At 42.2% G+C, this 18032-nt stretch overlaps 1 protein-coding gene across 1 annotated transcript in view; it reads left to right on the plus strand.

Annotated features, from left to right (window-relative positions):
- LOC136148444 (contactin-associated protein-like 3) overlaps nucleotides 1–18032 on the plus strand; it is a 216414-nt gene that overhangs the window by 94010 nt on the left and 104372 nt on the right. Inside the window, exon 4 of the mRNA XM_065907997.1 lies at nucleotides 8259–8406. Within this exon, the coding sequence (XP_065764069.1) occupies nucleotides 8259–8406 (148 nt within the window). The remainder of the gene's footprint in view (nucleotides 1–8258; nucleotides 8407–18032) is intronic.

The raw sequence follows: 18032 nt of genomic DNA on the forward strand, positions 1-18032 counted from the left end.
TGAGTTGGCTCTTGGCATCAGATTGCCAGAGTATAGGAGCTTCAGAATCAGTCTTTCCAATGAATATTCAGGAATGATTTCCTTTACGATTAACTGGTTTGATCTCCTTGCAGTCCAAGAGACTCTCAAGAGTCTTATCCAACACCACAATTCAAAAGCATCAATTCTTTCAACACTCAGCCTTCTTTATGGTCCAACTCTCACATCTATACATGACTGTTGGAATAAACCATAGCCTTGACTAGACGGACCTTTGTGGGAAAGTGATGTCTCTGCTTTTTAATGTGCTGTCTAGTTTTGTTATAGCTTTTCTTCTAAGGAGCAAGAGTCTTTTAATTTTATGGTTGCAGTCACCATCTGCAGTGATTTTGGAACCCAAGAAAATAAAGTCTGTCATTGTTTCCATTGTTTCCCCATCTATTTGCCATGAAGTGATGGGACCAGATGCCATGATCTTAGTTTTCTGAATGCTGAGTTTTAAGCCAAATTTTTCACTCTTCTCTTTCACTTTCATCAAGAGGCTCTTTAGTTCTTCATTTTCTGCCATAAGAGTGGTGTCATCTGCATATCTGAGGCTATTCCATGTCCAGTTCTAACTGTTGCTTCTTGACCTGCATGCAGGTCAGGTGGTCTGGTGTTTCCATCTCTTGAAGAATTCTCCAGAGTTTGTTGTGGTTCACACAGTCAAAGGCTTTGGCATAGTCAATAAAGCAGAAGTAGATGTCTTTTCTGGAACTCTCTTGCTTTTTTGATGATCCAGTGGATGTTGGAAATATGATCTCTGGTTCCTCTGCCTTTTCTAAATCCAGTTTGAACGTCTGGAAGTTCATGGGTCACTTACTGTTCAAGTCTGACTTGGAGAATTTTGAGCATTACTTTACTAGGGTGTGAGATGAGTGCAATTGTGAGGTAGTTTAATTGTTCTTTGCAATTGCCTTTCTTTGCGATTGGAATGAAAACTGACATTTTCCAGTCTTGTGGCCATTGCTGAGTTTTCCAAATTTACTGACACATTTAGTGCAGCACTTCCACAGTCATCTTTTAGGATTTGAAATAGGTCAACTGGAATTCCATCACCTCCACTAGCTTTGTTCGTAGTGATGCTTTCTAAGGCCTACTTGTCTTTGCATTCCAGGGTGTCTCGCTCTAGGTCAGTGAAGATACCATCATGATTATCTTGGTCATGAAGATCTTTTTTGTACAGTTCTTCTGTGTATTCTTGCCACCTCTTCTTAATATCTTCTGCTTCTGTTTAGGTCCATACCATTTCTATCTTTTATTGTGCCCATCTTTGCCTGAAATGTCCCCTTGGTATTTCTAATTTTCTTGAAGAGATCTCCAGTCTTTCCCATTCTATTGTTTTCCTCTATTTCTTTGTATTAATTACAGAGGAATGCTTTCTTAGCTCTCTTTGCTTTTCTTTGGAACTCTGCATTTAAATGGGAATATCTTTCCTTTTTTCCTTTGCCTTTCATGTCTCTTCTTTTCATAGCCGTTTGTAAGGCCTATTCAGACAACCATTTTTCCTTTCTGCATTTCTTTTTCTTGGGGATGGTCTTGATCACTGCCTCCTGTACAATATCATGAACCTCAATCTATAGTTCTTCAGGCACTCTCTCTATCAGATCTGATCACCTGAATCTATTTGTCACGTCCACTGTATAGTCATAAGGGATTTGATTTAGTGGTTTCCCCCACTTTCTTCAATTTCAGTCTGAATTTGGCAATAAGGAGTTCATGATCTGAGCCACAGTCAGCTCCCAGTCTTGTTTTTGCTGACTGAATAGAGCTTCTCCATCTTTGGCTGCAAAGAATATAATCAGTCTGATTTCAGTATTGACTATCTGGTGATGTCCATGTGTAGAGTATTCTCTTGGGTTGTTGGAAGATGGTGTTTGCTATAACCAGTGCATTCTCTTGGCAAAATTCTGTTAGCCTTTGACCTGCTTCATTCTGTTCTCCAAGGCCAAATTTGCCCCTTTCTCCAGGTTATCTCTTGACTTCCTACTTTTGCATTCCAGTTCCTTATAATGAAAAGGGCATATTTTTTTTTGGTGTTAGTTCTAGAAGGTCTTGTAGGTCTTCATAGAACCGTTCAACTTCAGCTTCTTCAGCATTACTGGTCAGGGCATAGACTTGGATTACTGTGGTATTGAATGGTTTGCCTTGGAAATGAACAGAGATCATTCTGTCATTTTTGAGATTGCCTTTTGAGATCCAAGTACTGCCTTTTGGGCTCTTTTGTTGACTATGATGGCTACTTCATTTCTTCTAAGGGATTCTTGCCCACAGTAGTAGATATAATGGTCATCCGAGTTAAATTCACCCATTCCGGTCCATTTTAGTTCACTGATTCCTGAATGTCGATGTTCACTCTTGTCATCTCCTGTTTGACCACTTCCAATTTGCCTCAATTCATGGACCTAACAGTCCAGGTTCCTATGCAATATTGCTCTTACAACATCAGACTTTACTTCCATCACCAGTGACATCCTGAACTGGCTGTTGTTTTTGCTTTGACTCCATCTTTTTATTCTTTCTGGAGCTAGTTCTCCACTGATCTCCAGTAGCATGTTGGGCACCTACTGACCTGGGGAGATCATCTTTCAGTGTCCTATATTTTTGCCTTTTCATACTGTTCATGGGGTCTTCAAGGCACGAATATTGAAGTGGTTTGCATTCCCTTGTCCAGTGGACCACGTTTTGTCAGAACTCTCCACTATGACCCATCCTTCTTAGGTGGCCCTACATGGCATGGCTTATAGTTTCACTGAGTTAGACAAGGCTGTGGTCCATTTGATCAGATTGGTTAGTTTTCTGTGATTGTGGTTTTAAGTCTGTTTGCCCTCTGATGGAGAAGAATAAGAGGCTTATGGAAGCTTTCTGATGGGAGAGACTGACTGAGGGGGAAACTGGGTCTTGTTCTGACGGTCAGGGCCATGCTCAGTAAGTCCTTAATCCAATTTTCTGCTGAAGGTTGGGGCTGTGTCCCCTCCCTGCTGTTGACCTGATGCCAAACTATGGCGGAGGTGATGACGATAATGGCAGCGCCCTCAATGCTGCAGCAGCCCACCGCCCACCCACGCCTCAACCAGAGACTCCCGGGCACTCACGGGCAGGTCTGGGTCCGTCTCCTGTGGGTCACTGCTCCCTTCTCCTGGGTCTGGTGCACACGGTTCTGCTTGTGCCCACCCAGAGTCTGTTTCCACGTCCTGTGTGAGTTCTGGGAGCTCTGTGGTGGGTTAATGCTGACCTCCTCCAAGGGGGCTCAGGCCACACCCAGGCCCACTGCACCCAGAGCCCCTGCCCCCGCAGAGGCCCGCCGCCGACCCGGCCCTCCGCAGGAGACGCTCAGAAGCCGTCTGGCTCGGTCTCTGGGGTCTCCGGGTCCCGGTGCGCACAAGGTCTGTGTGAGCCCTCTGAGCGCCTCTGGTGGTTATGCGGTTTGACTAAACCCAATTGCTCCCGTCCTGCCATCTTGCTGGGGCTTCTCCTTTGTCTTTGGAAGTGGGATATCTCCTCAAAGTCGCTCCAGCACCACACAGCCGCCGCTCCAGTGGCTTCCCTGGTAGCTCAGCTGGTAAAGAATCTTATTCCTACAAGCTTCATTTTGTTACTTTTCAGGACAAGGCAAGAGTAGGCCTTTGTTCCTGACATTCTGTGCTTGGCCTGCACATTTATGTCTGTTCTGGAAACATGAAAGCAAAATTATATAATGATAGATTGTGCCACGTTTAAAAAAGAGTAATGTCAGTGTAGTAAAAAATATGAGATCAGTTCAGTAATAAACCCCAGATTGCAGAGTGGGGTGTTCCTAGAGATACATTCTACTCCAAATTAATTTCACTTAAATTTCTGTATCCTAAAGAAATGTATATTTTATTTATCTGTAAAGGAACTATTGATAGTTCTATATACGACAAAATAATGTAATTTCCTAAAACTAGAATGATCTAAGATAGTCACGTGGGTACAGCCATGTGTGTGCTGTGCTTGGTCGCTCAGGCACGTCTGACTCTTTGTGACCATAGCCCACCAGGCTCCTTTGTCCATGAAAATTCTGTGGGCAAGAATATTGGAGTGGGTTGCCATGCCCTCCTCCTGCGGATCTCCCCAAATCATTGATTGAACCCAGGTCTCCTGCATTGTAGGGAGATTCTTTACCATCTGAGCCACCAGGAAGCCCACATGTATGTATACATACGTATATACATACAATCCAAATATTGATTAGGATTAAAATCACATGTAGTGAATGTTTTGTATGCAGATCTAAGAAATTGTAAACAGTAAATTCTTAAGCTCCTCTATTCATAGACTATTAGCATTGATTATTCTCACTTGAAGTATTTCTCAAAGAGTATTCTGTCTTAAATTTCAATAAAACAAAAAGAGAAATCCCTTTTGTTGTAGAGCCTTATCATCACCAATCTGAAATACAATTTGTATTCAATAAACAGAGTACTTCAGAAAGAAGTAATAATTTATAAGGAAAATTAAAAAAAATTAAATATCATCCTTAGGAAATAAGTTCATTTCCTAGTTATGCTAAAATAAATATCAACTTTACTTGTTGGCTTCAATTATAATGTTGGAATTATAGTGAATGTAGAAAGTGATGTTCCTTTCCAGTTTACCTGGATGTCATAGATATTATGGAGCAGAAAATGGCAACCTACTCCAGGATTCTTGCCTGGAAAATTTCCACGGACTGAAGAGCCTGGTGGGCTACAGTCCATGGGGTCACGAAGAGTTGGACACGACTGAGCACACACAGGCAAGTGCTTGGATATTGAAGCTCAGAAAAAATATGAAGAACAGCTTGCAGAGTCTGACAGATGAGCTGTCTCTGCCAGATGCAGCAATAATAACCCAATATCAACCACGGCCGTAGTCCTTGCAGCCGTGACTTCTGGAGCATTTACCTATAGGTAGGCCATGGGTGGCTTCCATTTCAGACATTTTTCTCAGTTAGTACTCCAAACTTCAGAGCACATTTTATCAAACTGGTTTTGTAGACAAAAGAACTGTGACTTGCAACAGACAATGTCAGCTTAGTACCACACCCTAGGCAGTGGTGGAGCTGAGAAAATGCTACTTCTACACGTATCAGCCTGGGGTCCAATATAAAGTTGGGGAGTGGATGTTCTTGAGTTCTTCTTTGGAGTAGAGAGGCGGTGAAAAGGGTTTACCTGATCTTGGCATAGCAGTTGTTAACATTGGAAAGAAAAGATGATTTAGGTCAAAGATTTTACTTTCATTGAACAAGATTATGGTGGCATTTCATTCATTAGCCAAGAAGCAGCACCACAGCCTCTGGAATATGCATTCTTGTTACATTTGAGTCTTCTCTTTTCTTATTTCCATTTGTTTATAGCAAGAAATCTCCCTGGTGGCGACGGTTCACAAACTTGATTACCAATTTGGCTTGGTTTGATCTGGTTGTTAAACCTGGCCCAGCATTCTGCAAAGCTAAATAACTAGGCAGACACCATTCCTGGTTGATTTAAGGAGTCTTGCTCTTTGGGGGCATAAATGCATCTGACTCTTTGTGTTAACTGCATGGCAGTTTAGGTGGGTTTGTCCCTCTGCTGCAAGTAAGCATGAGAAAGCATCAACCTCTTTTTGTTCCCTGAATTTATTATTATTAAATGGAGGTCTGTTGTGTGACATCTTTGATGTCTGATGAACAAAATTTGGTGAGATCAAAGAGTGCAGAATTTGAAGGTAGCCCACCCCAAAATAACTCTACGTTTTATGTTTTGACTATGGGGTCCAAAAAATTGGTGGAATTTAGATAGCTTTAACATTTGACAGTAGATTTCAAAAGAGACACATATACCTAAGAGACCTTACACTTTGTTTTCAGAGCTTAAACTGGTCAGGTCCAATTGCATTACCTAACCAAACTTGGGTCCACCTGCCCACATGCAGCAAAGCCAATCTACTGACATTGAGTTGTCGAGAAGGAAAGTAAAGCATTAATTGCAGGGTCCCAAGCAAGGAGTCCCGGTAGGTAGTGCTTAAGGAGTGATTAATATTATATATATGGAGTCTGGAAAGATGGCACTGATGAAATTATTTGCTGGGCAGCAGTGGAGACAGACATAGAGAACAGACTTATGGACACAGTGGGGGTGGGAGGAAGGAGAGCGTGGGATGTTTGGAGAGAGTAACATGCACACATATATTAACATATATACAACAGACAGCCAATGAGAATTTGCTGAATGACTCAGAGGACTCAAACCATGTTGATGTTTGGCAGAAACCCACACAATACTGTAAGCCAATTATACTTCAATTAAAAATAAATATATATGCATTTTTAAAAAGACCCAAACTCCCCAGTGGCTTTCAGGGGAAGATTTTTAAAGACAGGTAAGGAAAGGGGGTTGTGAGGCATGTGATCAGCTCATGGACATTCTTCTTATTGGTTGGTGATGAGAATCAGGAGTCAACATCATCAACCTTCTGATTCCAACCAGTCTTGGATCTATGTGCTTATGGGCAGCATACAGTTAACTTCTTCCACCTGGTGGGGGTTTTTATATTTTCAAAACAGCTCAAAGGACATGGCTCAAAGTAATATCTGTAGCCCTTGAGGAGGTACTAAAGGTCTTTAACTTTAATGGCTAAACTTGTTATTTTGCTTTATTTGACGATTTTTCTTTTTTCTTTTTTTGCATTTTTTCACTTCTATGATTAAATTTACTCTTTGGAACTCGGGGAGGGCCTAGGAAGCTGAAGTTTCTCTATAATCAGCAGACAAGTGGTGGGCTTGGTGCAGGGGAGCCTCTTCCAGGAAGGTCCCGTGTGGCCCTGCTGGTTTCACATGGTTCCTCTCTGAAGGCAGAGACAAAAGGAATTCTTTACAGATGACTTGTGATGGTCTTTCATAAGAGATGAATGTACAGTTGTTAATGTACCAAGATTGGCGAGATGGCAGAGGTCAGAGGGAAGTAGATTCTATAATAGGAGGCAGCTAGATTCATTTCATCCGAAACCCACTCATCATTTTTAAAGTAGAGTAAACTCTGGGGCTTCCCAGGGGCTTAGTGGTAAAGAATATACTTGTAATCCAGGAGCCGCAGGAAATGCAGGTTTGATCTCTGGGTTGGGAAGATCCTTTGGAGAAGGAAATGGCAACCCACTCCAGTATTCTTGTCTGTAGAATCCCATGGACAGAGGAGCATACAGGTGCTACAGTCAATGGGGCCTCGAAGAGTCAGACACGACTGAAGCGACTTGGCGTGAGTTCACGCACAGGAAACTCTGGGCTTCCCAGGTGGGAAGCCTGCTGCTGCTGCTGCTGCTGAGTCTCTTCAGTCGTGTCCGACTCTGTGCGACCCCGTAGACGCAGCCCACCAGGCTCCCCCGTCCCTGGGATTCTCCAGGCAAGAACACTGGAGTGGGCTGCCATGTCCTTCTCCAGTGCATGAAAGTGAAAAGTGAAAGTGAAGTCGCTCAGTCGTGTCGGACTCCCAGTGACCCCATGGATCGTAGCCTACCAGGCTCCTCCGTCCATGGGGTTTTCCAGGCAAGAGCACTGGAGTGGGGTGCCATGGCCTTCTCCTGTGGGAAGCCTGGGAAGTGGTAAAGAATCCACCTGCCAAGCAGGAGAAGTGGATTTAATCCCTGGGTCAGGAAGATCCCCTGAAGAAGGAAATGGCAACCCACTCCAGTATTCTTGCCTGGGAAATCCCATGGACAGAGGAGCCTGGCAGGCTACAGTCCCTGGGGTTGCAAAGAGTTGGACATGTCTCAGTAACTAACATTTTTGCATTTATAAGTTAAGGGTTTTGAACTCGAACACTGGTCAGATCCACCCCCCCCCACCTCTCAAGTTTTAGGGTCTAGGATTCTTTTTGTACATCCTGCAAGCTGGCATTGTGCTTCCTTGTCCTGGAAGTGAGGTTGTGTGTCTTGACTACTTGGAGATTAGGAAATGATTTAGGTGGGGGCTGAGCAACTTTCTAAAAGCAAGTCTTTGAAAGCAGCAGGTTTATAGCCAGTGTAATGGTGCCATTGAAGCTTAAACTACCCTACAAATAAGGAAAGTTTAGATGATGATGACTAATCCAGGCATTGAAGAGAGATTGTCACATGCCTCAAATGTTAGCAGAGTTGCTCTAAAGCAGCCATGAATTTGCGTACTAACAAAGTGAAGCATCGTTTGCTCATCGTTAGCCTGTGAGGTGAGAGCAGGAAGATGGTATAATGCAGACACACTGATTCCTTTCTCCGTTGTCTCGTAGGGTTTTCCAGGAAACACAAACGCAGACAGCGTGGTGCACTATAGACTCCAGCCGGCCTTCGAAGCCAGATTCCTGCGCTTCCTGCCCTTAACCTGGAACCCCAAAGGCAGGATCGGGATGCGGATTGAAGTGTACGGGTGTGCCTACAGTGAGTGCTGCTTATTCCTCAAATGAGGTTCCAGATGGAGTGTTGTGTTCTAAACGCCAGACTGAAAATGGAACTTGACCTTTTCAACCTTTTAAATATCTGGGCAGGCAGAGCTGGTTTTATGGAAAGTCTTGATAATATTACAGTTATTTTAAGGTTGAATTCAGAGGAGGACTGGAAATGAGCCTAAAATCTTAGATTCTCAGAGGTTAGCTGAGTACCTGTTATGTAGTGGGCACTTCATAAAATGAACAGAGCTCAAATCAAAAGCAGTTACATTTACTGTGATGGTTCTGTCTTCTGCCGCTGGGTTGATCCTCCTGTGGGAACCCAGGTGAGAACAGCGGTCCCCGTGCTTCCTGCTCCCCATGGGGACTAACTTTTCTCTCTACTTGCGTCGCTGTGGGAACTTCTTTTAAACATCATTTATGTTTTATGTCTTTTGGCTTTTCCCCACTGACAATGAAAGAAAAGATGCTGGCAGTCAATCTGAGCATAAAGACAAATGTAAAAGCGTTCCATGAAATACACGGGGGATCAAATCTACAGCTGTCATTTTGAAGGTCTAGAATATACTGGTATTTTGTAAGTGAACACAAAAATGAAAAAATTAATTTAAAATATAATCTTCTAGAAAACTGGAAGAGTGACCTGAAGAATAAGTTGGCTGGGAACATCTTGGGGTTTTTGTCACACTTCATTCTGTCCCTGATCAGAAGATTAACTCTGTAGAGAAGTGTAACCATACATACACAGGATATTTAATATGTCAGATCCTACCTCCTACAACATTTTCTCATTCAACTCCCACTCTAACCAAATGAATTCAGTGTAGTAGTAACCTCAATGCTTCAGAAAAGAAAGAAACTAAACCTTTGAGAAATTAGATGTTTGTGAGAGCCATTACATATTGGATCTAAGATTTAAAACTGTCTTTTTTCCTCATTTTGTATTCACGGCTACCATCCTATTCAGACATTGATTTCTTTATTCCCTCACTTGTCATATGTGAATTTATCTGCAGAGAACTGGATTGTATGTGGAGGACGCTTCTGAGATTATTTATTTCTTTGTCAGGAGTTTATGAGAAGTCATAAAATTGTACAAAGCAAATATAACATATTGTAACATGATCATGGGGCATGGGGAATAGAGGGTTGGGTTGGAAAAGGAACCTTTTTGACATTCAGTTTTCAAACTAAAGGTCGGGGGGCAGTGAGACAGGGATAGGGATGGTGCTTATAAGACGACACGACATATATAAAGTGGGGGAGTAGGAATTTAGTGTTCTTGTGGTGCAGGGATGGACGTGGGCATGAGTTGTGGAACAGTGGAGATGTCAGTTCCACTTTGATAACCCCCCACAGGCAGTGGGTGGTTCTGGAGCTGAGGCTCACCCACGCCACCCATCCCACACCCAAGGGTCACCTTTAGCGTCTGCTCCATACCCCTTCTTAATGGCATGTTCTGTTTGGCTCTGCTTCCTCACCCCGCCTCACTCTCTCGTGTTTATGAGTCCTGGACCGTTCAGCATGGATGGTGCCGGGTTGCCTCCCTCTTTCTGCTGATCATTTCCTTCTATCCTTTTGGTTCTGGGGTCTGTCAGAGTGCTCACTGCTGGGATGGCCATGACGCCTGATATTTAGTTTCTCTTTGATCCCATGAAATTGACATCTCCTTCTCCCATTGCTCTGGAAGCAGCTTCAGGTTTACTGACTTCAAAGCAGAGCACGCTCTTTGATGGGCTTTGCCGTTGACTTGATGTTCTTGGTGAGAGCTACTGCCCCAGTTTCTTGGGTCAGAGGTCAGTACCAGGAAGATCAAAGCTGCGTGTCTGCTGCCTGGAGGGGCCAGGTGGCTGTACAGCTGTCATGGAACCTGCCTGCGTCCTAAATTCAGCAAACACGAACTGTTGGGCTCAAGGGACTCCTAGCGTAAAAATGCAAACAGGAAATAATCATCACTTGTAAAACAACACAAAATGTATTTCTCAATACTAGTGGCTCTGGTTTGTCTTCATTCTTATTATTAATAATGATTCAAGTGTAGCACTTTGCATTTTTATTTTTGGCAGTAATTTAATGTGATTTGGTTTATGGCTCAAAGTGATAATTATTATCTTTTTTTCATGTGTACTTCCTCTGCCCTGTTGTAAGTGAGAGAATGTCCAGATTGGTTATCTCTTTTCAGTTTCATCTGTTTACATGCCATTTACAGTGATATTTACTATTCCTATAAACACTGCATATTTTCATGGCTTCTTGGCTTGGCATATATATTTTCACTAACTGAAAAGCCCTCCCCCCATTTATAGAGTAAAAGTGGAAAGTGTCAGGTCTTCTTAGAGTCCCGACTGACCTACCCACCAAGGCCAGAGCCTGGCATGGGATTCTTCACTTTCCCCTGCCCCTCCCCTCTCTAGCATTCACATCCATTCAATGTTAACATTTCCTATGTACTTGTTCTAGGCTCTCTATTCTGCCCAAAATTGGTCTCTGAGCTTTCATCCCATTTCATGTTTTCAACAACATTTACATACAGTCTGACCAATTCCAAGTTGACCTCCTTGGAAGGTCTCTGAAGCCCCACACATCTGGATGCTGCTGCTGCTGAGTCGCTCAGTCGTGTCCGACTCTGTGTGACCCCATGGACTGCAGCCCACCAGGCTCCTCCGTCCATGGGATTTTCCAGGCAAGAGGACTGGGGTGGGGTGCCTTCTCCTTCTCCAATGCAGGAAAGTGAAAAGTGAAAGTGAAGTCGCTCAGTCGTGTCCGACCCTCAGCGACCCCGTGGACTGCAGCCCACCAGGCTCCCCCGTCCATGGGATTTTCCAGGCAAGAGGACTGGGGTGGGGTGCCTTCTCCACAGACGTCTGGATAATTCCCGCAGTTTCACCGTCGTTTCCTTAGTGAGGCTGTTGGTCGTCTTCTGAGTCTCTCCTGCCGTTGGCCCTGACTCCACGTGTTCATAGTCAGTGTCGTTCTCAAGTGCCCCCTTGAACTGTGTCGTATCAGCCCCACGATTGCGATGTGATTTTATATTCATCACTGTGTTTATTGCTGGAGTGAGAGAGGGAGGAAAGGAAGAAAGGAGAGGAGGGGAGAAGAAATGAGGGGCACAGCTCATGGATTCAGAAAGGTCGACTAGATAGGCACAGAGTGGGGACCCCCATGGGGTCTACAGTCATCCATGTGGCACTTCCGTCCTTTGTCAAACCATGCATTGAAAGTCAAATGGGTTAAGAGGGAAGAGAAGAGGGGAATAGAACATGTACTTGCCTGTTTTAAAACCTTGTGTTTATTTTACTTAAAAAAAAAAAACAGGTTGATTGTTGCAGTGAAAAATGTTCTATGTAACAACTGCACCATGTGTCAATGTTTATAAACCTGTTCTTAATGTTTTATAAAAATAAAAAGTGTCTCTTTTGTAATATTTAGCGAGAATGCTGAGAGAAAAATCTGCATATGGAACTTCCTTCTATTAAGCACTGGTTCTACTCGAAGTAGACTTCAGTTTAGAAAATGCATTAATAGGAATAGAGGAACAAAGGATGAAAGGCTAAGTAGTCACCATGACAAATAAAAACTCTGGAAGTTAATAATGACCTTTAGTCATACGAGAGAACACTGATCTGTATTATCCACTACAATTATGGAAAAGGCAGAAAAAATTCAAACTAGATTAGAAAAAGTATTAGTTCAGTACATGCTTACAAAACTTTTATCCCATGCAAGCCACCCTGCTGAATAAAGTTAATAAGGCACAATCTCTGCTCCTCAGATACTAAGGAGGGAGTAGAGGTGAAGGGAAAAGCCTGTTCTTTGTAGATCAGCTAAATTTGGGTGTGGACTTCTCATTCTCAATTTGTGTCCCAGTATATTGATTCCCTGGAGAAGGGAAAGGCTACCCACTACACTATTCTGGCCCGGAGAAGTCCATGGACTGTATAGCCCATGGGCCTCAAAGAGTCAGACATGACTGAGCAACTTTCACTTCAATAAATAGTGGATGGGGCTTCCTTCTTGGCTTAGTGGTAAAGAATCTGCCTGCAATGCCAGAGATGCCGGTTTGATCTTTGAATTAGGAAGGGCCCCTGGAGAGGGAAATGGCAACCCCCTCTAGTATTCTTGCCTGGAGAATCCCATGGACAGAGGAACCAGGAAAACTACAGTCCATTGGGTGGCAGAGTCAGACACGACTGAAGTGACGTACCACTGACACTCATGATGAAGCCCATGCCCATTGTGGACTAGACGTGTTTCAGACATTGCAGTACACACTATATAGATATTAAGTTTTTTAGTAACAATATAATTAGTATTGTGTGGAAGAGACTTCTTTATCCTTTTACAGGTGAGGAAACTGAGGCATAGAGAGGCTGAGTAAGTTTTCCATTATGGAACCAATATTCAAATCCTTACAAGACAACTTCACAGATTCTTTCTCTGAGCAACTGTTCTGTGTAATGAAGGGCTGTTTGTGGGACCAGATCCAGAGGCCCTAAATATATCAGCGCTAACTTATTCTCCCTACTGATAAAATGGCAAAAGCATGTGTGGGGGTTTCTTTAATAATATTGTTACTGATGCATTTATCAAAATATAGCCTCAGTTAATAAAGCAAATGTTTATAACATGTGACATTGGAAAACCACTTCCTGTTTTTCAGCTAAATGTCATGTTTCCCCTGCTCTTTCTGGAATGTAGCTTCTGTACTCTTCCGGTAGAGGAAACTATTGCTTTCTGTTTCAACACATAATGAGTGACTTCTGTGTCAAGGACCCCAATTGTTTAAATAATTGAATTACACGCAAAAGTATTTTATAAATATAAGGATTTCTTGTGAAAGTTAAGTGTGATGCTAAGTGGTAATTTAATGCATTATTTTGGTGTTTTCATTCAACTAAATTTAGTGGATTATTTGTATTAGTTGTGGGCATATAGCATTTCATTTGTTCTTATAGGAGTACAATAGCAAAAATTTTATGCTTAGTGGGCTGGTGGAAATGAGTTCATCTCAGCATTCATTACCAGTAAGCCCTGAGGCATGAAAGTTGGCTTCTGCAGGTCATGGCGTGATTGGTGATTTGAACCTCAAGGGAGTCGCTACTAGGTGGAAGTTAAACTCAAGGAGGACCACCTAGGGTTCTCCCCCATTCATACTTGGAGAGCTCATTGCTGCTGACTTACTGAACAAAATACTCTCTATCCCCAAATATGACTATCTTTAAAATGTTTACATTTTTAAATCTATAGCTTTTACAAATCATGTTTCAGTATTTAGTGCTAAACTTTAAAATATACATACATATTGACTTGCCAAATTGTTTTCAGATATTCAGATTGGTTTATGAATACTTGGTAGTGAATGATATTTTATAAAATAAATTCTGTTCGATGAGGCTTATTATAACTGAGTTTCCAATCTGAAATTCTGTGTGATCATGTGTATTCTTATTTGTTATGTGGGCTTACCTGGGGGACTTCTTGGTTAATACTGCAGCCCAGTTTTTGAACCATGGTTGGCGACTTTCCAATGCCTATGTGTAGATTTTGTATAAAGAGTATTTATTCTGTGATAGCTTGATACCTAGATGACCTTGATTCTTTGCATTCTTTCTTTCCAAACACTTTCACCAGAGAAGAGTCTTTGTTCCTCCTGTCTCCATCCTGAGCTCTAAGACGTTTCCGTGTCACTGAAGTTTCCTAGCAACCCACAGTAAGGCATTAGGTATTACAGGTGCAGTCTGTTTTTCAAGTTGGTAGAAGTGAGCAGGTGAGGGAAGAGCTGTCAGTTCCGGGAGGGCTGGGCCGTATCTGTCCTCTCCTGTTTTGTCCCAGCATCCAGCAGAGCTTGTGACACTTGCATCAATATCAACTGAAAATAAAGCTGTGCTTGTGGAATGGATGGAAATTAGTTTGGGGTTGGGGGATAGGGAAGGTGGAAAGAAGTGGTCTTTTAATAAGAAAATTTCGTCATGCCAAAGCAAAATCCTTGCCAAAGTAGAATTTGGACCTATGGAAGGCTGTGTATAGAAACCAGTCTTTTATATTATACACAGAAATATGTAGCCAGGAGCAGAAATATTAACCTATTCTTTACCTCATAAAATATATATATTCAAGAATAGTCAGAGTATATTGAATTATGTAATAGGAAAGTCAATAAAAATAATGACATTTGTGATTTCCTATATAAAATAGGATTTTTGATTTTTCAATCATAAAAATGTCACAAAACGTCTGGTTGTGAGTTCATTCTTACTGCGTAACCATCAGGAGCCAGGTCCGGGAATAATCACTCCGTGGTTCTGCTGAGTGGGGGATGGCAAGCTTCTGTAAAGGATCAGCCAGCAGATGCTTCTGGCTTTGCAGGTCCTTCTACTCTCTGCCGCCTCGTCTTTGTTTTCAAGCTTGATTCTTTTTAAACAAATCTTGAAACATTAGCTCATGGGACTGACTGTACAATAACAGGCTGAAGCATGATGTGGATGGTTTCAGTGAAGGGAAGCTTAAAAGTCTGGATTTCTGAAAGCAGTTTTTGAATTTTATCTCTTTAGTAACCTCATCAATTGAGCTCAAGTTATTATCATTTAAGATTTTAGTTAAACTGTTGCAAGATACATGATTTTTAAGTGGTTACATATCTGTATTATAATTTAGTCACTTTAGGCTTAAAAAAATCTGTCAAAATACATGTTGAATATGCCTCATAAGATATAATTTGATGACTCACATGTGGTTAATTGTTCTAGAAACCAGTGTTAGTGATCTCTTTAGAAAGAGAGTCAAAACATTAAGAAAAAAGAAACTTTTCAAAGCCATGTTTTTGTGTTTCTATCATATAATACGTTTTTCATGACTCCGTTTTGCCTGAGGGGAATATTCCGGAAATACAATGTAGGCGCTTTGGAGCAGTGATTCTCAAAGTATAGACACAGATCAGCAGTGTCAACATCAAGGGGACCCTTTAGAAGCCCAGATACTCAGCTCCCCCCACCAACACACCTAGTCAGTCGGAAACCCTGAGATGGGACCTATCAGTCTGTGTTTAACAAACCCTCCAAGAGATTCTGAGCAATGCAAAGCAATACAGCAAGAGGGAAGATGAGGAAAAACATAATTCAATCAAAATAATCCTGGGAAAATCACTTACAGAAAAAAATTTATTAGCTGACTGCAAAAATAAGCTTTAATTATTAGCATTGTCTTTCAGTGATATATAAACTATACTGCAAAAATGTGAAAGCATTTAAATCTTTATTATCAAGTTTTCATTAGTTTATTATTATCTAATATTCTAAGGGACACATTTGAATTTAGCAGAATTATATTTTCATTAATCATGTTTATTTAATTATGCAACAAAGAATAATTGTTTGATTATATGGCTTAGAGACAGAGTTCAGTGTTTATATATTTTACATTTTGTATGTGAATCAAGAGAAGAGGTGGAAAGAATACACAGAAGAACTGTACAAAAAAGATCTTCATGACCCAGATAACCACAATGGTGTGATCACTCACCTAGAGCCAGACATCCTGGAATTCGAAGTTAAGTGGGCTTTAGGAAGCACCTCTACAAATAAAGCTAGTGGAGGTGATGGAATTCCAGCTGAGCTATTTCAAATCCTAAAGATGATGCTGTGAAAGTGCTGCACTCAGTATGCCTGCAAATTTGGAAAACTCAGCAGTGGCCACAGGACTGGAAAAGGTCAGTTTTCATTCCAATCCCAAAGAAAGCTCAAACTACCGCACAATCGCACTCATCTCACACGCTAGTAAAGTAATGCTCAAAATTCTCCAAGCCACGCTTCAACAGTACGTGAACTGTGAACTTCCAGATGTTCAAGCTGGATTTAGAAAAGGCAGAAGAACCAGAGAGGAAATTGCCAACATCCATTGGATCACTGAAAAAGCAAGAGAGTTCCAGAAAAACAGCTACTTTTGCTTTATTTACTATGCCAAAGCCTTTGACTGCATGGAAAATTCTTAAAGAGATGGGAATTCCAGACCACCTGACCTGCCTCCTGAGAAATCTGCATGCAGATCAGGAAGCACCAGTTAGAACTGGACATGGAACAACAGACTGGTTCCAAATTGGGATAGGAGTACATCAAGACTATATATTGTCACCCTGTTTATTTAACTTATATACAGAATATCATACGAAATGCCAGACTGGAATAAAGCACAAGCTGGATCAAGATTGCCGGGAGCAATATAAGTAACCTCAGGTATGCAGATGACACCACCCTTATGGCAGAAAGTGAAGAGGAACTAAAGAGCCTCTTGATGAAAGTAAACGAGGAGAGTGAAAAAGTTGGCTTAAAACTCAACATTCAGAAAACTAAGATCATGGCATCTGGTCCCATCACTTCATGGCAAATAGTTGGGGAAACAATGGAAATGGTGAGAGACTTTATTTTTTGGGCTCCAAAATCACTGCAGATGGTGACTGCAGCCATGAAATTAAAAGACACTTGTTCCTTGGAAGAAAAACTATGACCAACCTAGACAGCATATTAAAAAGCAGAGACATTACTTTGCCAACAAAGATCTGTCTAGTCAAGGCTTTGTTTTTTCCAGTAGTCATGTGTGGATATGAGAGTTGGACTATACAGAAAGCTGAGTGTTGAAGAATTGATGCTTGAATTGTGTTGGAAAAGACTCTTGAGAGTCCCTTGGACTGCAAGGAGATCCAACCAGTTCATCCGAAATGAAATCAGTCCTGAATATTCATTGGAAGGACTGATGCTGAAGCTGAAATTCTAATACTTTGGCCACCTGATACAAAGAACTGACTCATCTGAAAAGACCCTGATGCTGGGAAAGATTGCAGGTGGGAGGAGAAGGGGATGACAGAGGGTGAGATAGTTGGATGGCATTCCTGACTCGATGGACATGAGTTTTGAGTAAGCTCTGGCATTAGTGATGGACAGGGAAGCCTGGCGTGCTGCAGTCCATGGGGTTGCAAAATGTTGGTTCAGTTCCGTCCACTGAGCGATTGAACTGAACTGACGTGAATCAAACTTCCGCATTTTCAAAAGGTACCTGCATAAAATGGATGATTTTTTTTTAAGTTGTGAATATCAAGGGTTTTCTGAAATAGTTAAAGTGAGTGAGTCGATCTGTTGTGTCCGACTCTTTGGGACCCCATGGAGTGTAGCCCACCAGGCTCCTCCACCCATGGAATTTTCCAGGCAAGAGTACTGGAGTGGATTGCCATTTCCTTCTCCAGCAGATCTTCCTGACCCAGGGATCAAATGCGGGTCTCCCGCATTGCAGGCAGTCGCTTTACCACCTGAGCCATCAGGGAAGCCCAAAGATTGAAAGAAATGAAAGTTGCTCAGTCATGTTGGACTCTTTGCGACCCCGTGTGCTGTACAGTCCAGGAGTTCTCCAGGACAGAATACTGGAGTGGGTAGCCTCTCCCTTCTCCAGGGGATCTTCCAAACCCAGGGATCGAGTCCAGGTTTCCTGCAATGAAGGCAGATTCTTTTCCAGCGGAGCCACAAGGGAAGCCCTGGAAGCAGCTAACCTGAATGGAACACAGGTCCATGCTCACCTTAGACACAGCATGCGTGGCAGCAGTGTGGCGATGACTGGCTGTAGCTGAGCAGGCTT

This window comes from Muntiacus reevesi, chromosome 17 (genome assembly GCF_963930625.1).
Source record: "Muntiacus reevesi chromosome 17, mMunRee1.1, whole genome shotgun sequence".
Taxonomy (NCBI): domain Eukaryota; kingdom Metazoa; phylum Chordata; class Mammalia; order Artiodactyla; family Cervidae; genus Muntiacus; species Muntiacus reevesi.